Here is a 12,724-nt window from a genome sequence, read left to right on the forward strand (position 1 = left end):
GATTGATTCACCGCGCGAGCAGAATGTTACTTTGCAAGTTGACCGAAACATTACGTGACCCGATTCGATCATTCGATTTTATTCATTAGCACAGCTCCGGTTCCAACGATCTCCCCCCTATGCATCGTGTAATTAAAATAAAGATGAAAGGTACACTTCGCTACATTCAGCTGCATTCAGAAATTACACGGCAGCAGCCTAGAAATTCAAGCGTCGTCACTGAAATTTCGCTCAAAGAAATGAAAAAATTCATCTTTCTCCAATTGAAATTGATCCTTATGAAAGAGATCAGTTATACTATGTTTCAATAAAGCCTCTCGAAACCCGTTAATTATATATCTGAAAAAAGCTACTTGGAAAAGAAGAGGCGAATAAAATAAAAAATCATCACTCTGCAAACGGCACGACCTACATATAAGTGAAATTTGTATGACAAACCGAAGGCTCCCTGGATTTTCTGAAAATTTAATTCCTTGTCAGTGTAATATTAATAAAGCTAGAATAAAGAAAAATCTCTTACTTTAATAGATAACTATAATTAGGATATTAAGAGAGCCACCAATGCAAGAAGAGTTTAGATCTATATATATACCAATTATAAATACCTAATTCTTTTAGCTGATATAGTTAAATTTGACTTTCAACAAATAAAAACGTATTATTAAAACTTAATCAGCTTCTTCTTTAGACAAATCTATAAATTTTTGAGATACTATTTTCATGGTGGTCGCAGTAATTCAAAAACAGAAAAGTAAACGACTCTCGTGGTAAGGTTAGGACTTTTATATTCCTGAGAATAAAAAAAAACGAAGATATTTATGTATATATAGACACTTCCACATTTGTTATAAAGAATAGCTGTCCAGTTCAGCGTGCCAATTAAGAAGTTTTAATCGCGAAAGAAACGAAACTTATCCGATCCTCGATTCATTCCTTTCAGGTTTCTCTCAAGAAGCGAGATTAAAGTTAAGGCAATAATTCGTGTTGCTTTTACTCGATATTACTTACAAATATTTAACTCCTCCCTGCCTCCACCTTCCCCTGCTTTAAACGTTCTTAACTAAATTCGCGAAATACCTTAATGAGCTTTAAAGTGATGAATGCACTTCAATTAACTGAGTGCTATAAGAAATTTCTATTAAACTAATAGGACCGGCCAGAAGCGATAGGAATTGATGGCATTAAAATTCAGTTACCATCGTGATGCTTGGCAGAAACTTTGTTTAAAGTGTCAAGATGTTTACCAAGGTACACGAGACACAGCTATGAGTGATGAATGATATCAACTTTTACAAGCTAGACCTTTTTCTCAATCATCACTCTTTTTCCTTCATCTTTGCAACCGCAACACTGCCAATTTTATGCAAATAAATGTTCTTACCCAATCATACTACCATCCATCCCCCCTCCCCCCTCCAATACCGATCAAATTTATTTACTTACTTTCCAATTATAGTAGTTTATATTTTATATATGATTTTTTTAACAACACTCAGTCGTGCATTGGAATACTTTTACAATAAAACCTTCTATTCGAATTCAAGCAATAAAAATTCTTGTTTAAAACAAGTGCTACGCTGTGTATGAAAGTGGTTCATTTTTTCCAACTTCCATCTGATTGATTGTATTATTAACTTGATAGTGGCGATGGTAAAAAAGTCTGTTGTGCTATTTTATTTGGTCGAAAACATTTCACTTGTCAAATTTTGTCCTCGAAAGATCTAAAATCTTTATGAGCATTCAGAATTCTGTGATCCTGGTTGATTCTCTTAGAGAAAAGACTAATGTGCTATTATGGTTAAATACAATTTTACTAATCAAATTTTATTCTTAAAAGATTTCAATCATGCAATTATAGGATTTTAGAATTTATTGTGATCCTTATAAATGCTCTTAGAGTAGTTTATAGCAGATGTATACTACGGTAAGTAATACATTCGAACTCTTAAAAACTTAAATTTAGAGTAAAAATCAAATTAACTATATTCGTCCGACCAAAATCAGAGTGCAGCCCCTTAATTTGCGTGGTCTCAGAATACCAAATTGAGCCATGCGACTGAATACTTGAAAAGCTATAAAAAGCATGGAAAACATTTTACATGTTTCACTATTATTTCGCTTTTTCATCTATTGAAAAAATCGCAGAAATCTAATCCATGCACGATCAGTTTGAAAAAAAATCTGTATCGAGAAGAATCAGCGCAAATCTTTATACTCCGCGATAGAGAGATATTCGATAAAAGGATTTTTTTAATTTACCGCTGTAGGAAACCGCGTTTTGGCCAGTGGCGAGCGATGCCTTCCTATTCCTGGTCGCAGTAGTAGAAGTCACCGTTTATTCTGACCTGTTTCACTTTATAATTTCGCGAGCGGACGAGGTAATAAACACGAGTCCGTTTTTATGAATCTGCTAAATTTGATCGGTATCGCATTTATTTACGCTTGAGAACCGACGGTCGACAACGCGGAATAGCTGGCGATCCAGAAAAAAGAATGGACGAAAAAAAACACGCGAAGGACAAAAAGGAAGAAAAAAAAACGAACGAGCAACGAGCCGATGAATTTACCTCGTAAATGTTTAAACGCGCTACAAATATCCGGGGACTCTGGAAAATCATCCGCTTCCGGTCCCGATAGTTCGATTCACGGGATGTTATTACGCAAACTGCCATTACTTTCAGGTTAACTACCGATCGTGGCCGTTATCGGTGGAGAATTTTTATAATGTTTCATCGACTTATCGCGTTGACCAACTTTCATTGACGATTCTTACCTTATATAAAGATAAACGACTATTTAATTTCTTAAATAGGTAGGCTAGTCCGTTAAATGTCATAAATAATTCGCTAATGCTCTTAGCAACTGTGCGCACCTTCCTCCGAAAATGATGACCCATCGGAAAATCGAATCAACTTTTTCTTGAATTAATACGTTACTTAAAAATCTATAAACTCGGTCGACGAAAGATACAGATTTTCCTAAACTGGAATTAAGCACTAGATGCTTTTAGAAACTAAAATATCAAAAGAGAGTAAATTACTAATGAATTCGAGGATTTGGGTCTCCCTTTTAAATGTTACTTATTCTAGAAACTTTACATAAAAATATATGAAGCTATTATAGAAAAAATTATTTTCTGAAAATATTTAATATAAAATCAATTCTTTGTATATATTTCTAGAAGGATAGAGTGCATTATGATTAATTGAATAAAAATTTATTCGCGATCGAATATTGGTTTGGTGTCAAATGATTCTTAGATTTGATTAATTTATTACACTTTTTCGATTAATATTAGCTCATATTTCTCTCCGTATATAGGAAAGGAGTGAGAGTCCTCTAGAGAGCACGTGTCCTGTCGTAAGAGGGAATAAATCAAGGTGGACTATAACTATTAGCCGGACGCAAATGATCAATTAATTATTATTAATGCTCGACGATTAATCTTCAAAGCTGCGGCGTGTCGTAAGTGTCCCGAAAGCCGAAGTTGCGATAGTTGAAGCAATTGTGAGTTTACTACGAGTGAACCACTTCCTTCCTTCCCCTCCCCCTTCCCATCCCTTTACTCACGCTCCATTGGGACAACGAAATTTTCAACATCTCCAACGAGAATTGCCTTTTCGCATATCAAACCAAACCCAGTTTCTACGTGTTCCCTTTATCGTTACGCTCAGATAGTCCCGGAATATAATTCTGTGATTCGTCGCGTAAAATATTGAGCTTTATCACTGAATTACCAAGGAAGGCTTTTTGTAACGTTATAACGCATCTAATTTTAATTAAATGGAAAAATTTAAAGGGAGGAGAGTTGCTTATTGAAATGCGATGAAGACGCAAAGTGTGTATATATTTGTAAAGCATAAATGTTGGGAGAGTTTGTTTTCCCTGAGGGAAAAGGGATGGAAAGTCCAATAGGGCGATAAATCACATTGGACTGGATGCATATCGAGGCGAAAACGAGTTTTACCAAGAAGTTCTTCTTTAACGAGATAGGATATCGGGGCTAGCGCGTTACTTACGAATTCTTCTCTCGTGCGGGGTCCTTGTAGGGAGGGAGGAGGAGGGGGTTGGATAGAGACTATTCCTCTTGGCTCCGGAGGACGCAGAGCGTGGGAGAGGTGGCATCGCGTGGAATTAATTAAATAAATGGCAAACGAGGCGGTGGCCGGGGCGCTGCGAAGGGACGGAAGAGCGCAATCGAGGCCAGGAAGGAAGCAGGAAGGAAACCAGGAAGGAAACCAGGATGCACGCCGGCTCGGATAGAGGAGCTTTTCTTCCCAGCTCGCTCGCGCCGCACCACTCTCCGAAGCTTTCCATCCTTCCACCATCACCGCACTACTACTGCTACAACCCCATTTAAGTGCACCAAGAAAGAAAATATGGCTACTGACGCTAACAGAGAATCACATGGCAAAGCGAAAGAGTGAGAGAGAAAGAGAAAACAACCTAAAAGTTCAACTTCATGAAAAAACGATGATTAAGAACGTAGAGAGGAACGAGAAGGAATACCAGCGGAACTCATGCTGGTACGAATAGTTTCTCAGTCGATTCCTTCCCATCGTTCCTTTTTCTCTTAACACCCGGAAAGAAGAATGAGAAATAAATTACGGGAAAGAAATCGTGGGAGGAAAACAGAGGATCTCGAAGAGGAAAAAGAGAGGTAGTAGACACGGTTGTTAAGAAAATGCTGGCTGCTGAAATTAGGGTGGTTGGTTCCGTTAAATAAGTTTCGGAGCAAAGCAAACATGAATTGGACCGGGATGCCGGGGCGAAGTAAAACCTGGAAGGTAAAGAGGAATAGGAGGAGTAGAGGGGGGGGGGGTGTTACGAGAGGAATATGAGCGATTGCCTTGTAATTAAACGTAAAGTGGCTGTAGGGGGGGGGGGGAAGAGAAACGACGAGGGAAAGTAGGTGGTGAAAACGTTTAACTGGGAAAAAACTGAAATGAAAATTAGGGGAAAGAGAGTATAGGAGAAAAGAAACAGAGAATGAAAGTAGAGATGAGAGATAAAGCAGGAAACGGCCGAAAACGATTCTTCGGCCGTATTTCTTCGCACCAGTTTTTTTCACCCTTTTTCTGTTTTCCCTTAGCTATTCTTCCGGCCATTATCGTAATCGAGAACAATTTCTCAAGGACGCGCAGCCGTGACAGCGGCCTGATGAGACCATTTCTCCTGGCGAGGATCGAAAAGAGAGAGAAAAGAGGGACTGAATTGAAGAGTGGGGAAAGGGTAGGGATCGGGGAGTGGAAAGGTATAGGAGGAAGGATGAAACTCGAATATAATGCGTGACTCGCGAGGGAATGTGAGAAAGTTTGAAGTATCTATAGGAACAAAGCAGCTTTTCCGGAAATCCTAGTCAAACCGAAGCTAAACAAATATGAAATTTCGTTGAATATATAATCCGGAATCTTAAGCTAAGAAAGCGGTAAAATTGACGTAAGTGAAAATGTCGACGGAGCAGCTAATTAATTTTTCGAGACTGACACGCGCGGCGAAATTCGAAAAAAGACGTTGCTCTAAATTCAAGTAGTCACTACAGTGAATGATATATGTTCAACATAAAAAAAACCAAGGATTTACATCGATCCTCGATAGACGGATGACTGCAGGTTTGGTCGATTCTGTGCACGAAGATCCAGCGAGATTATGAAATAAATTTGCAGAAGGCGAAACAGAAGGGTTGATAAGGTGGGGCTGAAAGCTTTTCGTGACGCGTTTTCTCGTTTCCTTCTTTATTCCATCAGCTCTCCAGCAGAGCCATTATCGTAATCGAGTATAATTTCTCAGTCGGCGCCTGATGAGAAGATCCCTGGGAGGATTCCGCCCAATCAAATCTTCCACAAAAGGCTCGGTGAGAGGAAAAGGGCTGCCCAGAAGTCGAGGGATGACGATTTGTATTAAGAAGTCCTTCGCTAGGATTTCCTCGGCAAATCCCATGGGGACCACACACACACACACACATATATATATATATATTGTATATAGGGGTTCAAAGCTCTCTCTTTCTCTCTCTCTCTCTCACACACTTTACGTACTATATACTCGACGCTGGTCTATTATTGGCGCTCGCCAATCCTTTCAGATATTCCGATCACGATCGACAGACGCATTCTTAACGAAGACGCGCAATGGAGCTGGGAGACGCCCGTTAGAAAGCAGCGACGATTGAAACTGGCGCCTGCTTAGCCGCGTTTCGTCTCAGCTATTTCCGCGAACACCATTCCCGAATTGGATTCACTGATTTATTTCTCGCTGTCTCTCCCATCGATTCACCCCTTTCCTTTTTCACTCTCGAAAAAAATTACACTTCATTCCGATACACGCTAAAATCGAATCTTTATCCTCAAGAATATCCAATAGTCAAGTGCACCCTGAAATAGCAGCTTACGATGACCATTATTTTCTTTCCTGCACCAAATGTGCTCATATCTTACAGGTTTCCCGATGTAATCATTTTTAAATCACTTTCCGAGTGTATTTCAGCGAATTTACAAGTAGATTAGAAGTTAGTAAATCGGGGAACGCGTAAAATAACAGAGTTATACAATAGCATTTGCAGTTAGGAAGAAATGATATTAAGGCTATCTTGAAGAGAGTTTTGCGAGAAAGGTACCCTCGACGAGCGGAGGATTAAAATTTATTGTCATTGCACAACGGTGCGTTTCGATATCCATGCGAGGAAATGAGGGTCAAAGGTCGCTTAATTTTCACGACAACTCTAAAGAGACGTGGAACAAATGAGAATCTTATCCCGGTAATGAGATTTGGCGTTATTCGCTCTATCAACTAGCTAAATGAATCGGACACGTGGCGCTGAGGTAAATTTATGTCGAGTAAAATATATATATATATATATAATAAAGAGCAAAGGTATATAGTATACGTGCATGGTAGCTGTGCAGTATAGTGGGACCAGCTCGCCTTGCCTCACTCTCGGCGCGCACACTACTGTTATTATATCCTTAAACGCGCCAGAAATGTTTTCACGGAGAATTTAATTTAACTTCATGATATTTCGAAAAAGGGGATGAAAAGTCCACCACCAAAGCAGTAAGAGGAAATTTTACACCGGGCATTAACAGCAGTATATATTTCGCGAAATAATGTTGGCGTTTGTGAAAATTTCTGGACACTCTTTCGCTGACTGCGGGGAGAAGGACAAAAAGGGGAAAGGGATACGCGCGCGACAAAAGATTGGCTATCGTAGAGGTTGAAAAATGTGCACTTCCGTCAAAAATAACGTCCAGCGAGTTCAGCGAGGAGTATCTTTTCGTTTGTCAGGCATTTTTAAGTTGTTGACGTGCTTGCAGTAGCCGTGCGTGGCTCTTTTCTACTTTTTCTCCATTTTCTGGGATATTAAGGAGGGTAACTGCCAGTGTATACGCGGACGTCGGCCATTTTCCTCATTCGGAATTCGTCGAAAGTTTGTTGGCAAGTTGGTTTTTCCGAGTGGTAAAGTAGAGAAAACGGAAGGAGTCGGGAGGGGGAGGGGGGGGGGGTGGCTAGGAAAAGCGTGTGGACAGAAGTGTAACAATACTTTCGAATGCTTGCAGGGGGCTGGGGGAGGGTTCGTATAGGGCTCTCGCGGGACCGATTCCACGAGAGCTTTGCGCTGCCTGCGTCTGTTGGCGATAACGCGTATTAATCCTCGAGAAGGTGGGGGAGGATCGGCCTCTGTAAGCAGGACGAAACGAGATTCCGAGAAAATAAGCGGGACTCCTGAGAATAGGTAGATCGCCACTCTGAAACTTCTCATGCTATAACCATCTGTATAACCCATGAACCTTTCTGAAAAACTCATCCGAAGCGAAAAAGAAAACACGATTAAACTTTGCCTAAAAATCAATTCTCCCTTTTAATTAACCAGTAAATTATTCACCGGACCATATATATGCATACCAATTGTTTACTACAAGCTGATAGAAAACTGCCTCTGAAAATGCAAATTATCAGCTAGATTTATGATGCTGAAGTTTGTCGAGAAACAATAATTCGTCGATCCGATTAAAGATTACAAGGTGCTTGGTAGTTTTCTTGGCGATAACTCGCATTAATCCTTTAGGAGTGGAGTTTCCTGAGGCGGGACAGGACGAGGATGCGGCAAAATAAGCAGGACTCGTGGGGATAGGTAGATATCGACGTTGGGAAACTCGTTGTACGCCGCTTCCTGTGGAGCGAAGAGAGGAATAGGGGCGAAGGGGTAGGGCTGAGGAAACAGGGAAACGGAAAACGCTGAGGGAAAAAGGAACATGACTCTAAACTTTTTTTCGCCTCGAATCGAATAAACTGGAGCAATTGTGGAACCTTTCGTGCAATAACCGAAATCGAGCCTAATTATCCCATTTTCAAGGGAGCACCTTGAAGAGGAGGGGATATCCAGGCCAAATGCAGTTTTTCATGCAGAAAATCACCGTTCGCGATAAAACGCTAAAAATACGTTTAAATCGAAGCAAAGTTAAATAAAGCGGTGCTTTTTTTTCGCCAGAAGGGTCAAAGGCATTCTTATTACTTGGCGATTTACCAATTCTTGACTTGCGAATTGTCAAACGTAGCAGCATTATAATTTTACGTTCGGCTGGCAGACTTCTGGAAATTTATTATTCCATTAAAAAAGATGGTGGACGGTAATTCTTGCGATTTCACTGTACTTTGTAACGGAACGAGAGAGAATGAGCAAGGAAGGGAGAGAGAGGGAGAGAGTGACAAAGGGTAGGGGAAGGGGAGAGGGGCTCAGTCAACGACCATGCAAGTCAAGACCTCTCCGGGTTATAAAGAAGAAACTTGGTCAAAGTGAAATTAATTAAAGAAAAGTTGGCTAAAACTTGAAAATCGTCGCGATTTTTGCTCGGTTGAATCTCTGGTCGACTATGGTTTTTCGCCTTTTTTATCTTGCTTCGCGTTCTGGCAAATGATCGATAGAGGCAATAAAGCAGAAAGATGTGTTTGATGTCTGGACCGCTAATCGAAGCGTCAGCGGCACGTTTACGAGAAAAGGGGGGGTGGAGGTGGGGATTGAAGTGGAATTTGCGTCCGTGCACCGAAACTCGAAGGGCCTTCAGGAGTTTCGTAATAGTCCGTACGGTCCAGCCACTCACCCACCTTTCCTTGCACTACCCACCGCACCCTCCCCCCCCTTCCTCCTTCTCCACCCTCCCCATCCCCCACTCCAAGTCCCTCGGCCATCTTCGGACGCCCCCGATTCACCAAATTTATAGCAACGACGTGCGGCTAACCATGAAACTTCCTGTGGTAAAACGTTTTGCGCGATTTCCAATGCCAATGAAAAACAACGCGTTATTATCCTACCATTATCAGCCCTTTAAACCCTCAACTTTATTTTTTACACCTCCCAAACGACCTCGCTCGATCGCCTTTAAAAAAATCACAATGTCATAAGGTATTGGAGAATAGAGAAATAAAGAAGTAAAAATTCTGAAACTTTTGAGGAAAAGCTGAAAAAGTTAGAAACGAGTTTGCTATTTTTCTTCCTGTAATAAGGTATATTTAAGGATCGAGGAGATGAAAGATGAGATGTTTTTGTCGTGAAAAATAACGAAGAAGCTACGAGGATGATAAAATTTCGTCGACGTATGTTCCTGTAATTCCTTTTTTTTCACAGAGTTTGCATGCAGTGAATGTAAAACTAGCATTAGCATCGAGTCACAGCTCGTTTAAATCACTCGATCCTGAATCACGCTTTTTCTCAATTTTCCAATATCTATCGGGCCTCCTTACAAGCCATTTGTCTACCAATATGAAAAATTGATGAATTCCAACAAGAAGCTGTCACGACATTAAAATTTCATCTCGTCTCATCCCAATTTAGCTTGTTAAACCTTCCTAACTTTTCTCCTTCCACTCTCTCAAACAAAAACTAAACCTTCCGTTTTTCAATTGATTTTTCCCATAATAATAATTTAATTTATCCAAGATTTTATTGCGTTATACGAGCTACATTAACGTGAAGCCCGTTATGATCGAACAATAATAACAAGATCCTGAAATAATATTCACTGGACTGTACGCTAAATGGCGTAATTGATTGGCTGTCGAGTAACAAGATAAGCAGAATAAACTTTGTGAAATGTTTGATTGAAGCTTAAATGTTGAATTTCGAAAGTTTATCTACACCTTTATTGACGAATCGAAAAATATACTGTATAATTATAAAAGACCGTTGAATTCTAACGGAGATAAATGATCGCAGATGTTATTAAATGTGACGAAGGAATGAAAAGCTGGATGAAGAAGGGATGGAGAACAATATTTTCTCCAAGCTTTTCAAAGATAATCCGTACGATCGTTCCTTCTAATTTTCCACATGGTCAAAGCAATTTCGCTTGGTGTTTAGCAGCGACATATAATTTCAAGCTTTACCGCTAAAATTCCTTAATATCGCCATTGCATATTCAATTAGCGTTATCCAGTATTCCAGTTCTGGAGCCAGTATTATTCGGATCGCTTCAGATTTACAAGGAATCAAGATGGCAGCTACATGCTCCGCACTTTCCCTACAGAATTTCCTGTTCCCAATGCTCTGAAAACTTCCGCGTACGCGAATCCTAGTACAATCACTGCCGTATTTTCTCCACAGTCCCTTTTTCACCCCTGACCCTGCGAACCAACCACCACGAGCCACCCCCTCCACCCGCTCTCAAGTTACGTAAGCGCCGAAAACATGTCACAATTTCACTTTCCCCAATTTCCCATTCATTCTTGTCACGTTCGTTGCAACCACCAAAGTATTAAATTCGTAAAAAACACGTCCGAGTTTGATCGGCAATAACGTACGAAAACTCCTGGAATTCTTATGAGAAAATTAATAAATCGCTTAAGTATACTCTCTATATAACTCGCTTTATCACCGCTCCGTTCTCCAACGACCCCACGAGCAAATCTTAAGATATACGTGAACGCGGAAAATCTGTAGAAATTCCACTTTCCCCAATTCCCATTCATTCTCGTCACGCTCTATGTAAACCAGAAAGAATTAAATTCGTCAAGCGATTCTCGTTTAATTTGATAATATCCGAAAAATCGCTGCTATATTTTATCTATCACAGCTTTTTTCCATCCTCCTTCTCCAGCAACCCCTGCGAATCAATTCATTTCAAAATTTCACTTTCCCTGACTACCATTCAATCATTTTCGTTACGTGTACAGAAAACCATTACAGAATTAAATTCATAAAAAAACGTTTTAGTTGAATGAGTATAATTATAAACGAAAATTCATGAAATTCTCTTTTATGGGAAAATAAACAAATCTTTTATATATTTTTTCTCTACAACTAAGCTCCTTTATCACTACTCCCTTCTTCAGTAGCAGCCCCACAAACAGAGACCCGTCCGACCTTAAGATAGGTATAAACGCTGAAAATCTGTAGAAATTCCACTTTCCCCAATTTCTCATTCATTCTCGTCACGCTCGATGCAAACCGTGGAAGAATTAAATTCATTAAGCAATCCTCGCTTAATTGGTAATATCCGAAAAATCTCCACCATATTTGATCTATCGCAGCTTTCCCACCCCTTTCTCCAGCAATCCCGCGAGTCAACTCTTTGCGAAATTTCACTTTCCCCAAATTCTCATTCATTCTTGTCACGCACGCTGCAAACCACGGAAGAATTAAATTCTTTAAAACGCCCCAGTTTGATCGGTAATAATACGAAAACTCGTTGAGTTCTATGGGAAAATAAGCAAAAGTCCATAGAACTTCGGCATGCGTTGCAGATTCTTTGCGTCTCTAGACTTTTACCTTTTATAAGGCTTTCGGGTCGAATCCAAGTTGGAAATTTTACACGTATGGTAAGTTTCGCGGTAAACGAGATTTGTCTTCGATTGGAATGAACTAGGAGGGGGTTTGGAAACGAAAAGTTGGATGGTACGTGTTTGCAGCTTGTTTAAAAGGTTTTTGCTTGCTTTTATTACAGGAGGACTTGGAACCTCGCGAGGATGCGGGACCGGCTCACGTGGTACATGGTCTTCCTGATCCTGCCGACTATTCTCCTGGCCAGGTCGCTCGACAAAGGTAAAAAAACTTCTCATGATTATATACTTTAAATTTATCCAACACACAATTCAATTTTCACTTATTGCTATACATTTAAATTAAATATAAACCTTAAAAGAGTACCCGTTCGCTATACTTTCTCATTTATATACGAAAACAAGTATAGAAATAAAAGAGGGTAAATGACACTTTTCGCAATAAAAATTATTGCTACAGAAAAATAGTAATAAATATTACGTTGATCGTTCCAGGAAAAAATTTAAAGGACGTATAAAAAATTGCATTTCCTATATAGAACTGCTTCTCAGTCTCTCAAGGAGACATGGCATCTCTTTGATAATTTTCTGATCGTTTAATTTTCCCAGTTCGTATATATATCCACTCTTCAATTATCATTTTGTTCAAAAATGTAGATATACACCATGATACTTATTCACCAAGAAAAATTAGTCTCTCGGATAATTACTCTCCATAGAAATTTAAAGAGAGAAAAAAAACAAAGCACTGCACTAGATAAGGCTGTAATTAAAAAAAGGAAGTGACGCTGTTAACCCCTTCCCTTGGCTCGCTCCTGAAGGGGTTAAATGTCAGGCTAAGCTAGACAGTGGAGGTGCAGGAAGGGGTTTGCGGGTGGGTGGGTGGGTGGGTGGAAAGGAGGATCTTGACAATGAATGGTGGGGCAATGCGTTTAATACGAATCTCATATGT

The 12,724-nt window shown here is 39.9% G+C and overlaps 1 protein-coding gene across 3 annotated transcripts in view; it reads left to right on the forward strand.

The window, feature by feature from the left end:
• The window catches only part of dpr12 (defective proboscis extension response 12), a 175,993-nt gene that overhangs the window by 79,841 nt on the left and 83,428 nt on the right, over positions 1 to 12,724 (forward strand). For all 3 annotated transcript variants that reach the window (XM_066728315.1, XM_066728316.1, XM_066728314.1), the window contains one exon: positions 11,937 to 12,034. In XM_066728315.1, the coding sequence (XP_066584412.1) occupies positions 11,959 to 12,034 (76 nt within the window). In that variant the 5' untranslated portion in view covers positions 11,937 to 11,958. The remainder of the gene's footprint in view (positions 1 to 11,936; positions 12,035 to 12,724) is intronic.

Source organism: Prorops nasuta, unplaced genomic scaffold, assembly GCF_024137725.1.
Source record: "Prorops nasuta isolate Cenicafe-Biocafe unplaced genomic scaffold, Cenicafe_Pnas_1.2 PNAS00006, whole genome shotgun sequence".
Taxonomy (NCBI): Eukaryota; Metazoa; Arthropoda; class Insecta; order Hymenoptera; family Bethylidae; genus Prorops; species Prorops nasuta.